The sequence below is a fragment of the Acanthaster planci genome, linkage group LG02 (genome assembly GCF_054643075.1).
Source record: "Acanthaster planci isolate LZ-2023a linkage group LG02, COTS_SCS, whole genome shotgun sequence".
Lineage (NCBI taxonomy): Eukaryota > Metazoa > Echinodermata > Asteroidea > Valvatida > Acanthasteridae > Acanthaster > Acanthaster planci.
In genome coordinates, this window is record NC_141778.1 from 5,241,559 (window position 1) to 5,261,837 (window position 20,279).

Here is a 20,279-nt window from a genome sequence, read left to right on the forward strand (position 1 = left end):
GAATTTTTTTTTTTTTGCCGTTCTTCAGAGGAAACTAAGCCTTTTCGCTTCGTGGAAGTCTCCCCTCTTAACCTGTCGAATTTGATTGCTCTTTGGGGAAAAAATCACTAAGAGCCAGATGATAGCCTTTATTGAAGTCCGTTCTTTAGCCGGTTGAAGCACTACGACATACAGTACATGCGGGCGGTCCTAATACATTATGGTCTTACTGTCATGCCTAACAGCCACACAAACATTTCCCTTTCGAAAATTTGACATAATTATCGGAAGAACTGAATGTTCGTTGAATGTTAATAAATAATTACAGAAGCCAGAAGAAACGTCGTCTGCCCCCCCCCCGCGATCCAAAGTCTGGCCGCGACGGCTACATTCATGAACACTTCTCTTTTTTAACCAATGTTATAAATTCGGGCGGGAAACCAATTCAAGACACCCGGGCTGCATAGAGCAAAACCGCTTGGGTTGACCAAAAGACAATAGTCAGAAGGTCATTTTGAAAGTGTATAAATTTAGAAAAATCGGAATTGAAAAAGTGTACCTTGGTCTTGAAATGTAATTTCTCTTTCAATTTGTTAAAATAATTTTTTTCAAATAATAATTTTTTCGGTAAATTAAAAACATTGTTTTTACGGAAAGCTCCATCTGGATACCGTCTGACAATTATGCGTCGTCGTCGGCCATATTTGAAGCTGGAAAAGACGGCCGAGCTATTGAGCTACTTGCCGTATTAAGCGACGGCGATGAACGATATTTATCTGTCCTGTCATTTTGCTGCCGTGTTTTTTAAATGAAAATTAAAGTATCAACAGTATTTTGAAAAACCACTGCTTTGTACACAAATAAAAAGGTGCCAGGTAAGATGAGAAACTGGAACTTTTGGAAGAACATAGGCCTACACCCATGCTTCGGCTAACAACATTTTAGTATACCCTGCATAGGCCTAGTCCCCGAACATGGCGCAAATACTTAACAGTTGTAGGCCTGCTGTAATCTTCATAGAATCATAGTGCATGCCGTTGAACCTTTGTCGTGTTTGTGAATAGTTACAGCAGTGTCATGAAATTTCGTCACTCCATGTCGTTCGAAAATTTGGCGAAATTCAATAACGGCGATGTCCGGAAATTGGGCAAACATTCAGTGTGGTGCGTTTGAAATCTCAGAAAGTGTCACATAAGCATTTCAGAATTTCTTTAAAATATATAAATTCGAATAAATTGTTACTAATACTAGGCCTTTAGGCTTAGGCCTACATAGGCACATGATCATGTTGATAGAGGGCCTAGCCCTACGTGGTACATGTATGATGTAGGCCTAACTTAGCTTAGCCCGCATTAGTGAGTGTGGCACGGATCACTCCCGATTTATCCTTAGCCACACATCCGTATGCGCAATTTCGTGTCGGTGTACTGAACATTTTTGGCGCACCCACTTATCATCGTGGGCGCAATTTCTTTTGCACACGAACTTGATTCTTGACCTTTCCGCTTTTTAATAACCATTTATTGAATGATTTCACTCATGTTATTCAGGTATTTTCCAGTCTTTTTGCCTTTATCCATTCAATCTCTCTCAGTTGCCATCTTTAAAATAAGTTCGTTGAGCATTACGTCACTTGACCCCTCATCGTCTCGACGGCTGTTCAATGTCAAGATAACTAAACTGCTGCTAAATTTTTGGAAGAGCCATTGGTATATGTAGTATCTTATCGCTCAGTCCATGTATTACATATGTCTTGACATGGAACAGCCGTCGAGACGATGAGGGGTCAAGTGACGTAATGCTCAACGACCTTATTTTAAAGATGGCGACTGAGAGAGCGAGCCCGTTAGATTGAATGGATAAAGGCAAAAAGACTTGAAAATACCTGAATAGCGTGAGTGAAATCATTCAATAAATGGTTTTTAGAAAGCGGAAAGGTCAAGAATCATGTTCGTGTGCAAAAGAAATTGCGCCCATGATGATAAGTGGGTGCGCCGGAATGTTCAATACGCCGACATGAAATTGCGTAGACGGATGTGTGGCTAAGGATTAATCGGGAGTGATCCGTGCCACACTAGTGGGGCTAGATCACCACCTACTGGCTTCCATAAATGCCAACGTCAAACGGTTGGAGCGTCAATGCTATGTCTGACTTTAAAATCTGTCAAAACCTAACCATTTTCACTTAATACACGCACAGTACTGGAACTTTTCATTGGTAGCACTCCCAATCGTCATGATCAACAAATCATATGCCCAGACCATGTGTAGGCCGCTCATGCATGTTTCTGGGAGGACCATGTTTTGCCCGTAGAGTGATTGTTTATTCTAAATCACGCTACAAGCATTTGAAGGTACAGGTGGCGAAAAGTCCAAGTTCTGTGCTTGTATCGAGCAAAAACGGTCAGATTTTTATAGATTCTGAAGTTAGAAATAGCATAGAAGCCCCAACCATTTGACGTTGGCATTTATGAAGCCAGTAGGTGTTGATAGAGGTATTTTTGGTGAGTCTTTAGAACCGTTTTCATCTTACTAAATGGACAGACTTGGAGCGTTAGTATGACGATTCCGTCCAAATCGTAAAAGAGGAACACTAACGCTCCACTTAGTAGAGCTAGGCCTAGGCCCAACCAACTGAACTTACAATACAAGCACGACCAGATGACAAGTGTGATAGGAAATTGTTTTTGTGGTTTTGGGATGCATTTTTAGAGTTCGTTTTGCATTTTAGTCAGAAAAAACAATTGGAAAATTGGGCCAAAATAAAATTTCATTCAAACTTTGTAGGTGGGGTGTCTGTTTGGTTGTCTCAACGTGGTCATTCATTTACAACACTAACAGTGATTAAGCCTGGATCTCGATCACTTTTGACAAGTGAAACACCGTTGGGATCTTGGAGAAACTATAGAACGCAGGGCCACGCGCAAATATACCCCTAGAATCACTGGCTGCGATTTTCAGATTAAACAAAAGCAAGTCGAAATACATGCAATGCCTGGCATGTCTGGGGATTGAGTGTAAAATATTGCCAGATGAGTGGTGTGTGGTGTGAACTAGGGGTGTGCCAAATACAGTAAAATCTCGATAACTCAAAGTCGGTTAACTCAAAACTCCGCCTAACTCAAAGAATAATTAATTCCCGCCGAAAGAATAGGCTTTCATGTACAGAAACAGATCCGTAACTCGAACTGCTCACATTGCCGGATTTGTTTACTTCAAAGTTTTTGTGTAGCAGATCCAAAAGAAACCGCCCCCAATATACTTCCAGAAAGTTTAAACAGAACGCGGGTCTAGTTATGAATCATTTCTGACACGCACACTTCGTCTTTTCACACCGGAACACTTGCAAGCGCGCTACAATGATGATCAATCTAGACACGTAACCACACCGTGATCGCAAAATCCGACTTGCAGGAATTGGCCCAATTGTTACCGTGGGCCCATTGTAGCCAGTGCGTCGGCAGGCCAACTGATGGCTCTTTGCGATGGCTGCGGCAATGCATTGGAGATCTTTGTGTATGCCGCACGCGCCACATGCACGTACGGAAGTTAAGTCTAGCCTAATGGTTTGGCTCAACTGCTTGCGCTCGCCCGTGCCATGGCTGCCCAATTAGAGCCACAAGCCACAGCATGCTCACGTGCAGTGGACCAACCACGTAATTGCAAGTCAGAGCTTTTTCATAGCCAAATCTCACTCCCAAAAAATAAACAAAAGTTTGAAAATTAAGAACGAAGAACAAAAAAAAAAGACACCAATAGCATTTTTGTTTTTACGAAATTTTATTGAAGCGCAAAAAGGTGCGCCCTCATGTGATGAAAAAAAGTCGTCTAACTCATCGGGAAACCCCGTTGAGTATGCATGTGCAAGGTGCTGCGTTGCAGTGGGCAGTATCAGAAATGGGACCACCACAATGCATTACACATGCACAACACGAAAGATTTGCCACATAAAGGTGCACAGTTTAAATGATTTACAGTACATGTAATGTGTTATTTATCAGCCGATTGACAACAAAAATCCTCCGCAGAAATGTCTTTCTATGAACAAAAACTTGTGGCACCAAAGTATAAAATAACCACAATGTCATATCAAAAGTCATCGTAGACGTACGGAGATTTACGGTAACTGCGTCAGCGTATAGGTACATGTTATGATACACATCCTAATAATGACTTAACTTCAAAAGAAATCAGGACCTTCTCTTAACTCGAATTTCGGATCACTCGAATTTTTTGTCCATTCCCCAAAGATTCGAGGTATCGAGATTTTACTGTATCCAAATATTCAGTTGATTAGCGAATATTATTTTCTGAATTTGAATATTTGAATGCAAAATTTATGAAAAGGAAGGGAGAATTTTCTTTTGTCTTAAATGAGAAAAATTGCATTAGGCCTTATGGAGGCTTATTTCAAGCAGATTCAAATGAAAAGCCACAGAATTTTTATGATTCAAAAAGTAAATTCTTTAAAAATTTATAGAGGAATAGAAATTTTCAACAGGACAAGAAGTATTGTTTTGTCTTAAATCTTGTTCAATCGTGGATGGAGATACTCCTAGATGTGAGAAGCTATTGTAGTTATAATGTACAATTGTGTGCATTATTGCAACTGACATTATTTAATCATCAACCATCTGCCCGTTGTTTAAGACTGAATGTTCGGATATTCGATTGAATTAAAGGTCGAATATTCGAATAGTGAATTATTTGAGTTGACTCAGCCCTAGCACACACAATACGCTCATCCAATCCCTGCTGCGCTGCACAACAATTACTCGCCACTGTCATGAAAATACTGGACGGCTTTTTTTTTCAACGTATTCATAGCGTTCACACATTCACAAGGCTTCACTACGGGTGATACACGTTGCTGATACAACAGCAGTTGGAATCACTGTGGTTATCACTGTCTGATTCCCAGATCAAAGAGATCCTGACTGTGTTTATTACCTGTCAAACGATTGAGAATTAATTGCTTTAGATAACAAATGGCTGTGTTGAGACCACCAAATGGAAACCAAAATTTCACTGACAGAAACAAACTGAAAATCACCTGTATTGGTAGATCAATGACCGGATGGGGTGAGTGAGCCGTATAAGAAAATAGGACTCATAATAAGTGTTTTCACGAAGTCATCACTTTTTGGGTGGGCCATCCTTGGGCACAAGGAAGCGATACATTCAGTGACGTCACAATTCAACATAAGCATGACTGCAATTTGACAGTACATATTTTGGGCTTTAGACCAAGTGGGCGCATGATGAAAACACTTCTTAGTTTTGTCCATACCAGATCCAAGTACATGTAAATCCACTTTATATTTATTGTTTGAGGGCCACTCCAAAGCCTACAATTCAAAAGCAGTGGCACTCTTAGGGTACCTCTTTAACAAGAGGTGCTGCTGAAGGCTTTTTAGCGAGCAGGTTATTCACACATGTGGCAGTGAGTGAAGAAGTACTTCACACAAATTGAGTCTCAATTTGTTTGAGTCTGACTCATCAAGCTTTCACTGTAGTTCCTCAGCACTGTCCTATATGTGTATAGGAAGTACAGTGCGTGCAACAGAATTACCTGCTTTAAATATTCAGTCATCAGATTCCAAGAAGACCCCCATATCTATTTTTTTTCCCCCAGATATAAACATAGAAATACTCTCTGGCTACCTCTACACTGCACAATGTTTTACGCACACTTTGTGCTGAGCAAGAAAGGCCCACTTGCCAGGATATGGCTGGCTGCACACTGGGACAAGAAGTTGACCAAGGCACATGTATTTGAAACCAATGTGCCTTCGTGCGTGGACAGCATCATTCACCCAAAGGTAAGTACATGAAGTAACTTGAAGAAAGAGTTTCCTTTCACAAGTTACCAGACAACCATCTCAGATTTTTGTTGAAAGAGAAAACTCGATGCTTCAGGCAACAAATTATGCTATCCAGCAACAAGTGATCTTGGCTTTTTGTCTAGGGTGGCATTGGTAATAGCGTACACCAGGAGTGTCACATGACCAGTGCCCGTATCTCAAAGATGCAAAAGTCAGTGAGTGAGCATGAATTCTTACCACTGTACCTAAAAAGATATTTCATCAGTTTTTATTGCAGAATATGCCCCAAATGTGTACATGTCCAGAGAACCCTTTACTTTTTAAGAACAATAGTATTTCTGCCTGTTTAGTTTGTGTTGTGTTTCTGCATCATACAGTGTGTCGTTTCCCACATTAAATCCTGTTGTACATGTGTGTTAAATGCAGGTAAAGATGGCACTGAGGACATCGGGCCATTTGCTGTTAGGGGTGGTGCGTATACATAGTCGCAAAGCCAAGTACCTGCTAGCTGACTGCAATGAGGCTTTTGTTAAGATCAAGATGGCATTCAGACCTGGAGTAGTTGATCTTCCAGAGGAGAATCGGGAGGCAGCATTCACTGCGATCACATTGCCAGAAGTCTTCCATGACTTTGATACATCAGTTCCTGACCTCAAGTAATAATTTTTGCTAAATTCATGTCTACTGTTCCGGTTTTTTTTTCTATTTTCACCAAATTGCAGAAATTCTTAAAATGTAACCAGTTAACCACATTAAACTTCGTAGACAGCTTGGAAGGAACAATTTAGAAACAACTCAAATGCTGCAATAATAAATCTTTTTAGAACCTACTGACACCTGTATCATTAGGTAGTCATTCCATTGAGATCCTTCAAACACGTCTGTGCATTTTGCCAGTCAGGGAAGGACTGCATTGCACATCTAATAACCTTCTGATGTACTCAGAAACACTAGTCCATGTCATGTACATAAACTGTAATCACAGCAAAAAACATGGCTTCATATTCAAGTGTTGTTGAAGTACATGTACGTGTGAGAACATGAAGAATGTGCTGCTGCATGGTTTTGAGTGATTTGGAATAAACAAATCTGACATAAAAGCTAAATGCATAGCAACTCTCAACCTAAACTGCCTCAATCTTCCAATTTTAACTGAGTTTTCACTCATCCTGGAAGTATTCAGGCTTATTCATGTGCTACTGGACACAGGGTCATTTAACGTGTGTTTAATCTCACAAATTCAAATTGCAGTTTAATTGATAGGCATCAAAATCAAACAGCAAGATTTAAGTCCTGCAATGTTTGTCGCAATTAGGGTTGAAACAAATAAGTGGGGGAAAATAAACTTTTGATTTGTTTGAATTTTATTGATATGAATCATTTTCATTGGAAACTGAGTACTTGTGAGTTACACTCAATTGCTCATACAATCCAGACTCAAATATTAGAAGTGGCATTTTGTGATCACCTTCTCATTACAGCGATGCAGAAGTACAGAAGCAGTTTACTCTGAACCAGAGCCGAGTTGAAGAGATTACAATGAAGGAAGACTTGGGATCCATTACTCTGGCACAAGATGATGGCTTTGGTTAGTATACGTGGGCATTCTTTGCACGTTTCTGCTCATCTTTTCACTGAGGGGAAATTACCAAATCTTTACTTTCCCCGCTTCCATTTGACGTTGATGCATGCAGTTGGGGCAAAAAGTTTGCATACACCTGGTAGAACAAAAACAGTTTTCCTCCAATTTCACAACTTCACCCATTCCTACCAGCCTTTCTTTTCATGAGGACAGACAAGATGAGTCTCCACTTAATATGCATGGCATATGCGTCAAATAAAATCACCCAGTCATACATATAATTCATATTTATCTTTACAAAATTTTACATACTTGAACCCTAATACTTAGTGCCACTTTCAGTATTTTTTTTAACATCTAATAGTCGCAGTGGACCACTTTCTGAAGTGTTTTTGAACGACAAAATGATTTTTCAGAAATATTAATATTTTGAACCGTAATAAATGTCTGAGTATTATCAAGTTGAAGTATACGCTGTGAACACTAAGATGAGATACTGTTTGCCTAACCTCATAAAGAAAAAATTGGAAAAATAATTTCAAGCTGCTAAGAATTGAGGAAAATGTTTTCTACCAGATGTATGTAAACTTTTTCCCCCAACTGTAGATCTTCATTTGCAGTAAACTTAGAGCAGTCTTGAGCCTTATTTTTCTTTCAGTCTTAAATTTCCAAAAGTGCCCAAGTCCCGTAACAGGCCTTTTTGATCTTGATTTAGTTCCGAGACACCCTGTGTTGCATGTGTAAATTGGCCCTCAATGTAGTACAAGTGGTAATTTCATCTTCAGTCAGTGGAGGTTGTGCTGTTTCTAGTCAGCTCAGGTACTATGGTTGATTTCTCACAAATTTCACGTGGCAAGTAAGGCTTTAAGTTACAAATCAAATAGTGCACTACTTGGCAATCCCTTTTTTTACTGGTAGTAACCTTCCATATTTGACTGTAACTTACAGCAAAATGTTACATTTCAGTGATGGAAACCACACAGCCTATGGAATCTAACTGTTATTTTATATGGTTGCTGTATAAATGTTCTGATTAATAATTGTGTGGTCGTTTTTGAAATCAGGAGATCTTGGATTTGATGAGCGTGAAATAATGCGGGATGCCCAACAACAAGAAGAGTCCATGTACAAGACCAGCCGTGACGAATCCCACCTGCTTAGTGATGTGAGCAAAAGGAAAGATGCAACATTGGATACTTCATTGGAGAAACCCATGGATCTTGGTTTGGATGAACCCATGAAAGATGATGGCTTTGGTGGGGAAATGGTCATGGGAGAAGGATTGCTAGGTCAGTTCATTGTTTCAGAACCTTTCATTCAGGAGTGTCTCACAGTTTGGATTTGTTGGCATGTTCTATTTGGAAGGCCTTGTTGTCATCCCAGAATGGGTGCCTTTCCTATCAAAATGCTGCCTCGTAGCAGTCCATGCACACAGTGCGCAAATGCTAGTGTTCCATTGGGAACAGTCTTAAGGGAATGCAAACATTTCCGACTTTCGAGACGCTCCCTAAAAAAAGAAATGAAAGCTTTCAACACCAACAGGTATTTCTCTGTGCATTTTTGCTGTGCTATGTGCATTAAGTACGTGATTTGTGTTGAAAGTTAGCTGTTTAGCCCAGAAATTGCCAAACATTTCATAGGAATTTTTTTTATTTTAATTTGGGAGGGGGGGTTATTGCTGAAACACCATAAGAATGGTTGTTTAGCCTGGATAGTGACAGGTCAATTTTGTGATGGATAGCTGAGCATTTCTTTATGATATACTTGCCTAGCTCTTTCAGACAGTGGAGCAATTTCTCTCCGTTCGTTCGTTTGTTGGAATTTGAAGTTCAAATTGAGCATTCCTCATTACATATTGTAATTGAAAGGTGGCAACTTTATGGAAACTGGTGGAGGATTGTTTGATGAGCAGCCTGAGATACCAGCTGGGGAGGTGTCCATGGGACCTGAAGTTGCTCCAACAGAGAAACAACCAACACAGCAGATACAGAGGGATAAAGGTGAGTGTGTATGTATGTTACAAGAATTCTCACTTTTATAGTTGATAATCCCATTCTCTTAACAGAACTGATTTCCAGGTCTTTTCACTCTGCCACTTTTAGCTACTCAAATAGTACTTTTTGTTGCCAATGACTAACCATTTTGCCAAAGTCAGGGGTGAGATTTCTCAGCTTTTTAGCTGATTTCAGCTTTTTCTGCTTTGGATTTTGTTTTTTTTTTTCCTCACTGGCTGTGTACAAAAGTATAGGAGATCTGTTGTCATAGAGTAAATGAAGGTGTACAAAACATGTAAAGGGAATAAGTTTTGCTCCAGATATGTATTTCACAAGTGAAATTTATTTTCTGCCCTGTTTATTACAATAACCATTGTGACTACCTAAGATTTCAACGCCCGGCTAATACTACAGCAATTTCACTAAGTCTAATTTTCATTAACATAAAAATGTACCAAACTCCACATTTGCAAGACAGTGTCAAGTATTGGTGAAGAAATTTTGCTCATATATTTACATACAATGTTTATCTTTAAAGTAGGATAGCAGTCGAACACGATTAACAGGAGCACATTTGAGACGAGATCGCACTTACTATGAGCATATGTCTTCGGTCCTGTTCAAAATGTACACATTCCTATGAGAAAACGTACTTAATACGAGCTGTGCTAAGACAAGAACACGGACATGACGAGCACTTTTGCCTAACCCGCAGTGTCAAAACTATTGTCCGTGGCATTTTTATAGTGAGTACAGTTGTACAAACACCTCTTCAAAAGCTTAAATCCCAGTAAATCCTGATGGAGCGTGCCAGTAGTTCTCCAGTAATGCTCATCCCCTCTGCAATTTGCACTGTAGTTTTACCACTGATGACTTGGCGACTCTTTTCCTTGTGCCGCTAGAGGGGGCTCTATTCAAGATGACAATGGGTGTTGCAATCACAGTGGGTCTGGTCCGAAAGAATTGTTTTTTTTTTAATTTAAACCGAACAATGGGTGAACCCAACTCGAAAATCATAAATGGTACGGAAGTTTGATGCCAAGGAGAACAAGTGCACAAACAGTCCTCATCAAAGACCCCTCACGGTTAATGGAAAGAAAATCTTAATATGTTTTTCATATTACACCCTAAAGTTCCCTTCCTTCAGTTAACCGATGGCTTACATTCCCCTTTCAAAATAAACTGTCACAACTCTGTTGCACAATAAAAATGAAGGTTACTTTTCCATAAATTAAAAGAACATTTCTACAAAATAGATCTCCTCCCGCCTGTTAAAAACCAACAGAAATTCCCCAATTTCAACGCCCTCTTATGCCCGGCCCTTACATGCATGAACTGGTTCTCAAGTTTAAAAAACTTTACTTACGTGCCACATGAAATGCTGGATAAGGTTGTGATGGGTGGGATGGATAAGTGGGATGATGGGACAGCCAGAGTAAGAAGTGAAGGGAATGATGGGCAGAGGTGGAGTAGGAGATGGATAGGATGATGGGGAGGGGGCAGAGTAGGAAATGGATGGAATAGTGGGGAGGTGCTGAGTAGGAGATAAATGATGGGATGGAGGTGGTGTAGGAGGTGAATCAGATGATAGGTTGGGACAGATTAGGAGATGGACAAGATGATGGAGGGGTGGAGTAGGATATGGATGGAAAGATAAGGTGGATATGGGATTTGAGATAGATGGGATTAGGCGTGGAGTCAAAGTAGACATTGCAGATATGGGATGATGAGGGTAGAATTGTGCAGGACAGGATAATATATCAGGCACGAAATGGGACAGAGGGGTACCAGCGAACAAGTCCAATCCCTATACAACTCCAGCCTATTGTCACTTAACACATCCCCCCCCCAGATGTCTGAAAAGAATTCCTGAGATACCAGTATAACAATGACCAACACAAAGGCAGGAGGGTTCTCTCTGCCCCATAGTTTGCTTCATCTGGGATGGTAGGGTTGGATGCAAAGTGCAAAACTATACTTCAGAGGAATTTTAATTTTGTACCATCCATCAAACTCACAAAAGCACTGCTTATCCAGGCATCCGTGTCTTGTCTGACTTTACTGGACCCACATTCTTTAGGTATTCCTCTCTCCTGTAAAGAACTATGAAGCCTTTGTATGCGTATCTCCCTTGTTGGTGGTCTTCGTTGATTTACTTTAAGGGATTTGATTGCATAATCTCCATGAAAGGGAAAGAAAATAGGACATTTCTTTTGTCCTCTGCCGTGGTCATCTGGGTAGGCTCTCCCTTCAGAGATGAATTTAACCATCGTAGTGACAGAATAGTGCATTCCAGAACAGGATGGACTTCATTTGTATAACTTACATGTCTCTTAATACATTTAAAGCTGTTATTACAGGAAAGAAATTCAACGAGCCATGGCGGTAGTTGTTTGTGGGTTTTTTTTTTTCGAAAACGCCATGTAGAATAAGTAATGCACCTATCAATTGTTTCCCTCACCCTTCCCCTCCCACATTGCCCAAGGCCTTCTGTCTGGTGTTGGTCCTTTTTTATCTAGGCTGCACAAGACGGGTTTGAAGTAACTAGTTGGTCCAGGGGATGATGGAGAACTCAGGGAAGCATCAGAACTCTAATCCCTACCCAGGACATGGGGGATGCCTGACCCATGCTGGGGACTGTCACAAATTCTGCACCAGGGATGGGGTTTTCATAACTTCAAACGTGACAATCGCAATATCTTGGGCTTGGCAATTGTGGTGGGGAACAATTGATAGATGCATAAGTTGATGATACGTCCCTTGACAGTATTTGACTGTAGTTGTTTGGTAGAGATTTCTTATCTTTGGCTCTTTATTTTTGTTAGATGCAGCTGAGACTGAAACTCCACAAGCTGAGATGGTTGAGGCACAAGCCCCCGCAGACCAAACTACACTTGTACCCAATGAAGAAGAAGCTTTTGCCTTGGAGCCCATTGATATCACAGGTCACTTTCAATTTTGTCAAGAATTTATTCTACTTGTTAACTACTTTTGTTCTGAGATTACAGATTGTAATTCATAAAGGTATGTAGGAAATATTTTGTCCCAAAGAAAATGCATTCATGGAGTTTGCTCTTTGATCCAAGATAGTTGTATCCATATTTAATGAAATACCGAGTAAAGAAGTCAAGAAAAGCCAAGTTAACATGTAAATGTATGTTGTAAATGTTGGATAAAAACAACAGTTAATGAAATGTCCTAACAGGACTCAGTTGAAATGGCTGTTTTCATTGAGTAAAGTGACTGTCCTCGACAACCGTCTCACTCATGATTTTTGTTTGGCACATTATGGTTCTTTACAGCTGGTGTGAAAGAAACAAGACAACGACGGAAACGTAAATTAGTTGTAGATGAAATCAAAGAACTTGCTGGTGACCTAATCAAATCTCAACTCAAAGACACCTCAGACATTGTATCCACCCTGGATCTAGCCCCACCCACCAAGAAGCTGATGTTGTGGAAAGAGACAGGAGGAGCCGAGAAGCTTTTCAATCTCCCTGGCAGACAGAGTAACTCCGATCCAATCATTAAGGTATGCTTTAAGAAGTAAATACAGATAGAAGAAATACCCAAGACAGCTATGAGCAAGCTCAGGCACGAACTATAGTTCAACCAGTAAGTCGATTGCTTTTTAACAATGTGCATGTGCAATTCCATAACACTTGAACGACCCTGGTCGGTCAACTTTTAAAAATTTCATCGTTACTCACATTTCACCTTTGGCAGCGATCCTCGCAGCATACATGGTCACTGAAATCACGTATGATTATTGTCATGTGAATGATTCCCTCTAAGTATGAATGAAATTGGTTATTGATAATCAGCGGTGTGACCATACCCTGGAGCCTGGTCCTAAATGGTTGACTAGATAGTTCAAACCATCCGTCGTTGGGGTGGTGTTAGTCAAACTATAGGCAACTGTAGTCGTCACTCGAACTTGCCCCTTGTTAACAATTTTATCCTCAAGTTTAATTGATACAGTGAAATTTTGTTGGTTCACATTGGTACCATTCCAATTTGAATCTCAAAGCATTACTTCATTTGCATCAAAAGAATACAATTGAATCTTGAGTCAATTCTTGACGGAATGTTTAAAAATTCAAGGTGTCCAGAGTTCAATTTTAAAATTGCAGGATATTCTAGTCACGTCATATGCATGCACAAATGTGTATGCACGCGCCGAGGTACTTGTCATACTATACCTGGAGCATTTTTCTCAAACTTTTTTTGTTTGAATTTGGAATTTTGTTTGTCCAAATCATTTTACCCATATTTCATGTGTCCAGTTGACTTGCATTAGTACATTGTACACAGGACCTTGCTAAAATGTTCATTCTATCCAAGTGTCACAGTGAACGGAGTGCTGGCTTTTCCATTTACTGTGCCCACATTGTTTACATGCATTTGCTGGTGTGTTGTGCAGGCTCATATAATTGAACACCATGCCGATGGTAATCAATAATAATCAATATGATTATTAAGTAATCAATATGCAGGAAAAGAATATGATAAAATTGCTCGTTTGGTTGGAAATAAAACGTGTTCCTGTAACTGTTAATAGAGCTGAAATGGAAACACACACTTCAGATGGCACTGCATTTTGTAGATGCTTGAATGCAGTTTGAAACAAAGTTGCAAAACCTGGTGTGCAGAATGTTTTCAGCCAAACTGTTCCTGTGGCTTAAACTCATGTAGGCTAATTGATAAACTGTGCAGGTATTTACTAAGAACCTGACTCCAGACATCCCCAAGGACCTGCGCACTCATCATGAACCACTGGACCTAGAGGACCAGGAGCCAGAGAGAATGAGAGATGAGCAGTTATCACAGAGTAAGTCAACAACTGTCAATAGTCTTAGTTCTACATCTTTGTGATGAGCGTTTTAGAGTTACATATTTTCAGGAAGATACAAGAGTCTCATTTTCCATCCGTCATATGTACATGTATGTTTCAATTACTTGCCAACCCTATTCCTTGTCGGACTTGTCTTGGCTGACAAAACCAATTTTTTTCAAAATGACAGTATACCAAGATTCCACAACCACATTCTTTTGCAAAGTTGAACTTGACAAAAGAGATGAATCCATTTCTTACCACTGAGAGTACGTGCTGTCACCACTTTTCCTTGCTCTATCTTGTCATGCTTATTAATTAAAGGGAAATACGTACATACAAGGAGCAGTTTATGGGTACCAAAAGGATATCAAATTAAAATTAGTTTTTTTTTTCTTTTGTCTCACCAAGGGCAAATTGTTTTCCAGTGAAATCTGCATAGGGCTAGTGGAGCTGCAGTTGGTGGCATTTTGTATTTGTTAATTTTGATGTAGGTCTCTCGTGTGAAACGATGCAAAGTTACAAATATACAAAGGTGATGTTTAAAGTGGGTCATTCGTTCCGCCTATCACAGGTGTGAATGTCCAGGAGCAGGATACAACTCTGGGGGAGGATCAGTCAATGCGAGCCAGGCAGGAATCCAGTTCATCCAAACTACCCGACATGTCTCTCATGTCGGTACGGAGAGCTTCAGTCTCCAGTGGTGAGGACGACTACGATGCGGGAGACGATCTCTTCGGACCAGAGTACGACGACGATTATGATATCCCATCTGTCATGCCACAGTCTGTAGATCCGCAGCAACAGCAAGAAGAGGAGGAAGATGAGGAGGTATGTACACGTCAGTTAGAGGTTGTATAGGATATTCATGAAGAGATTGCTCTGTCTTGAGCAGACCCCCCCCCATCGGTTGAAAAGTACCATGTTGGTGGGAAGTGTTTATCCAAGCACCATCTTGTTCGTAGCAATGCAGCTGCAAAGGATGTATTTCATAATCATTCGTGAACCATCAAAGTGCCGTTCCCACTGAAGGAGCCACTTTTGTTAGGAAAGATGCGCCCTCTCTTGGTCCCACACTGGGTAGATTACACGTACAGGCACTTTATAGAAAAATTCCAACCAGTTTTTATTTTAATCATCTTGTTAACTGAATAATTCAAATTTGATGTAAATGACCTCCCTGAATATGAGTCTTCGACTGCCTAGTGCAAATGGTATTTGTGCATTGACGAAAGTGTAATAATAATTACTTCTTATCTTAGATTGAAGAGCGAGAAGGAGAGAATACTGAAGAACGAGAGGAGAGGATTCTGAATAAGAGAGCTCATCAAATGTTGACCAGTATTCGTAGTCGCCTGGCAAAGGAAGACACGCTGACCTTCTCTGATATGACCAGGAAACAAACACGGAAACAAGTTGCTGCCAAGTTCTATACGTTGCTTGTGTTAAAGAAACAGCAAGCCGTCAACGTTCAGCAGATCAGCACATTTGCTGATATTAATATTACGCCAGGGCCGGCTTTCAACACAATTTATTAATAAACAAGAGGACTTCATTGTCATATTGGGTTGACAGCATGTGGGTATAGTTTGCCTTCAGGTCCACAAGTGAACAACTTCAAAGGTCCCAGCTGTTATTTTTGGAGTCAGCACCAGATTTGAGGGAATGAAGATTGAGAACATGTCAGATTGGCTGACAACTTGAACTATGTGTACAGTTTGTTTTAAAGTTGCTGAATGAAATGAGATTCAGTACATGCGCCATCAAATGCCTCTTTTTTAATTAACACGTAGTTGTGAAGTCCAAAGTGCAGATCAAAGTGCAGATCAACTGCATCCTAACTAGTGTGAATAAGTAAAACTAGTGGCCATATTATTTTTGGAGCTGATGTGTATTTTGCTCTGTTTCATAATGAAACTGTCTACAAATAATGAATGTCTGCAATCGCAATAGTAATTTCATGAGGTGACATTCCACGAATGGTCTTTTCCATGAGATGAAGTTGAGTAGAATGGCACATTCAACTTGTCACCTCATACGTTTGTATCTGTTGCATGACTGCAAATCATTCATTATATGTTGTATGCAATGCCTGAATATTGTCTTCTTGTGTAAGTCGCCAATTTCCTTTCCGGGTCTAAACTTGCCGCACAAAGTTGTCAAGTTCCAGATTAAACAGCCAGCCCTTGGTGTCTTATAAAATGACTACTGTCGTGTGATCGAATAGTTGTTTCTTCATATTTCAGGCATCAGCATTACTCACTGGTTCAGACAATTTCTTCATCGGTTCAAAGGACCAGTGCTTTGCATTTTATCATAAGCCATCTGCCATTTAGCTTGTAAAGCTACATTATGGAACTGAATAGTGCGTAGCGCTTGTGTACATTTTTGTCTTGACAAAAACAAGCCCTTGCACAGTTGTACAAGCAGAATTACTTTTTATGGTGCGCTATAACACGAATTGTTTTCTGATACCTGCTGTTTTAACCAAACTTCAAGGAGATCATCAGCCATGATTCAGGGGTGGGTTGAAGGTTGACCTTCACATTAATATGTTTGTGTTGTAGCTTCACAGTATTTTGGGGGTATTAATGATAAGCCCTTAACACTGACTTGTCTATTCCACCTTGTGCAGTGTACATGTATTTGTTCCGACAGTTCGATTCGTAGTCCTGTGTACATGTATGTATTCATTGGTTTGTGTTATTGTAAACGTGGAGCCCAATTTTTCCCAACTTTCCTCACTTGATCACTTCTTTTTTCCCCCAGATGTAAGGGAATATTTTTGTAGTGATACTTAATGACTAAGGAAAATGTAAGAAATGTCAAAATTAGTTTTCTACTTCCAAATCTGAAGGGTTAGCAATATCCTTCATTCTGTGACTAAAATGCATATTCTTAAGCAGACCAGTTTTTGGTTTGATGAACTCTGCTGTGCACTGTTTAAGATGAAATCAATACTGGCCACTTGAATGTCAATTTTACTTTGAGTATTCATGTGTCCCTACAAATAATACAGATAACAGTGCTGTTAATTGGCTTGGTTTATTAAGGTCAAACATAATGGTTTATTTGGTGTTACTGTTAACGTTAAACACTCGTTGACCTTTTTGATACAGAAAATATCATTTCTAACACCTGAAGGCCGGTTCATACTCGCTACGTATTCACTGTGTACACAGCGCGAAGGTCTATTTTGATGTGTCTGCAGTGCGTGAAGGAAAGCGAAGTGCGTAATGAGAAGTTTGTGAAAATAATGGATAGCGTGTATGCACCAAATGTATGCATATGCGTAATTGTACAAATTAAAAAGTTTAACTTTGGTCAGATACGCACACACAGCCAAGACTTGAGAAAATATGATGGTATTAACAACAAATGCGGCATTCACATTAAGCGCTAAGTGTGTGCAAACACAGCGCGTATGAACCAGCCCTGAGGAAAGCACCGCCAGATGCTGCAAATAAGTGTACATTTACCACGTCCTACATCACAGCAGTCAACATTTGTTTTGTGGTATCTTTGTGTCATAGTTTCCTACAGAAGAGAAGATCGGTTATTGAACCACTGTTTAGCAGCAGATGTAAAGATATTGTTGGCTGGTTTATGCGATGGAAGTAGTGCCATCTGCTGTGCCACTGGTCCCATGGATATGCACTATGCAGTAGTTACAGGAGTTGTGAAAGTGTATGGATACCAGTGACTTGAATGATGGCTGACATTGTTGATACACAAAACATTGTACAGCCCACGTGTACATGTTGCTGCCACAGCTGTTTTTAGAAACTAGACACATTACTGTAAATATTGTATTATATGAAATAGCCAGGAGCTCTTTGAATTGTTGCCAGTATATTAGCAGAGCTTTCTTTTTAACACTGGGATCGATCTGTTGAAAAATCTCTGTTAGGTACTTGTATTTGTTTTGAATATTTTGTCAGCTTGTGCATACACGCATCAGTGACTTCATTATATGTTTACGGTAGTAAATACTTCATAATTGCTTTTGATATTTTTTTTCATATTGTACATACATTTAGTTGTTGATTATATATTTAGAGTAGTTAATTTGTGTCTTCAGTTGAAAGCATGCTAAATAGGCTATTTTATTCCATTCACTAAATACCAATACATACATGTTGGGAAATCAAGTAAATTTTTGAAAGTGCATATGTACATGTATTTATGAGCAGCACTCATGGTTTATGAGATCAGTTTGTTGGTGGGTGAAGGACAGTGTCTAACAGCTTGGGAAAGTTGAGAATTGGTGAGCATTGCTTTGAACTTTTTCCCTTGCCTTCATTTGTCACTTTGTCAAAGCTAGCAGTTTATTAGATGTTAGTTTTGTAGAAATCTTTAAAATGACAAGAACCATCAAACCCGGGTCATGCAGAGCTGTAAAACTGCAAACAGTACGTGCAAATTACAAGTATCAGTGAAGCTCAGGTCCAGCAGAGAAGTGTTGATGGCCTGTGCAGTTGTCAAATGATGTGGAACAAGGTGCTTTTTAAGACATGAATAGGCCTCTATACTGATGACACCACACTGGCATGGAGCCAGTGTGGGGCCTAAGGTCACCTGAGCTCCATCGGCAAACACATGCGTAAACCAAGTGTAGCTGCCATCAGTACAGAGGCTTGTGCATGACTCTTGCCTTTACACCTTAAACGCTGCGTTCCCTTCTGCACGGGTTTAAAACATGCCCCACATTGCAGCAGTCGATTCTTTTGTAATTTCATGTCTTGGATTTTCACCCTGCCTGTGAGAAGGAAAATGTGATAGAATCTCAAGCATGCAATTTTCCTCATATCAGCCGATTTCCTCATTTTTCACTTCATACTTGTGCCATTAAAAATAAAAACAAACACTGTGCAGTCTTGTAAAGACTGGGATTTCCTTGTTTCTCATCAAAGTCCAACATGCATTCCTGTAAATTCAGCACCAATGTTTGGACTACTGTTGATCACAGAGTGGTTTTTGCTGTTTCCATACTGATGATCACTGCCATTTTACTGGTCACACAAGACGATGGTATTGGGTAAGAGCTGATTTGCAAGATTTGTGGTACACAATTATGTAATGAAAAGACATTGCAATGTGGCACATGCACTTGTGGCTGATGACAGCAATCATTCTCAGATACACAACCCTTGACCATTTTCAATGGATTACATGTGCATAAACTGTGTCAATTGCAGTGGCCGAGAGATGATTTAATAAACAGTTGTGTCTGTGCCCAGGTCTGAAAGATCATCCAGCACTTGTTTCCATTGTAGAATCATTCTCAATTTGTCAGTCCAGCTATGTGAATAAACTCAACTTGTCCCCATGGATTCTGTGAAATTGAGGGTAGTTGCAAAAATTTTTTTTGCATAAGCAAATAGCCATGTTTAAGAATTCTTGTAAAATTCAACCATTTTTCCCAAGGACCAACTTTTTTTTTAGACCAGGTACCCACTAGATATTTTCAAAAGCACGTTTAAGTTTGCTTTGGTTATTAATGAATAGACTGTTTTAATCTTTAAAAGATCGGATGTCAAAAGGGACATTAAAGGTAACAGAAATAACTCAGCTTTGTACCATTGCCAATTTTGTTTTAATGTGTTCAGTTTTATGAACTTGTTGGTTTAGATGTGGTCACTTTCAGTGATGGTAAAATTTTGTTCAATGAAATCGCAAAATAAAGATGAGCAAGAACGGAGACAACCACCGAGTTCTTTTTCAGTTTATTAAACCACGGACCATTTACCCAGGGATGTGCAGCCGCGAGCAGCCCCAGTGCAAACACATGTGCGACCTTGGTTCCATGCGTGTTACGGATTGTTATTACCCCCGCAGGCACTCTCGGCTTTCTTGAAAAAACTTGCGACCACATGACACCTGTTGCAGCATGTACTGTGCAGCCGTGGTTATGCCGAGACAACGTGGTGCTTAAATCTATTCACTTTGCCGAATAAATCTTCACTCATTGATTTCAAGGACAAACAAAGTTTTAATGAGGCAAAATTTCCAGTTTTGTAGTTCACTTTTCTCGGAATGTATAGGATGAAATATCTTGAGCAGCA

At 39.9% G+C, this 20,279-nt stretch overlaps 1 protein-coding gene across 2 annotated transcripts; it reads left to right on the forward strand.

The window, feature by feature from the left end:
- The first annotated feature begins 660 nt into the window (after positions 1-660).
- Positions 661-19,920, forward strand: rad21 (RAD21 cohesin complex component). Of its 2 annotated transcripts, none has more exons than XM_022247894.2 (11): positions 661-854; positions 5,615-5,801; positions 6,231-6,460; positions 7,286-7,392; positions 8,451-8,675; positions 9,255-9,386; positions 12,206-12,325; positions 12,683-12,912; positions 14,097-14,211; positions 14,789-15,045; positions 15,477-19,920. In XM_022247894.2, exons 2-11 carry the CDS (start codon positions 5,658-5,660, stop codon positions 15,750-15,752), a joined length of 1,836 nt encoding a protein of 611 aa, XP_022103586.1. In that variant the 5' UTR covers positions 661-854; positions 5,615-5,657; the 3' UTR covers positions 15,753-19,920. The 2 variants fall into 2 exon arrangements, with proteins under 2 accessions (XP_022103586.1, XP_022103587.1); XM_022247895.2 differs by having other exon boundaries at positions 12,212-12,325.
- Positions 19,921-20,279: the final 359 nt, after the last annotated feature.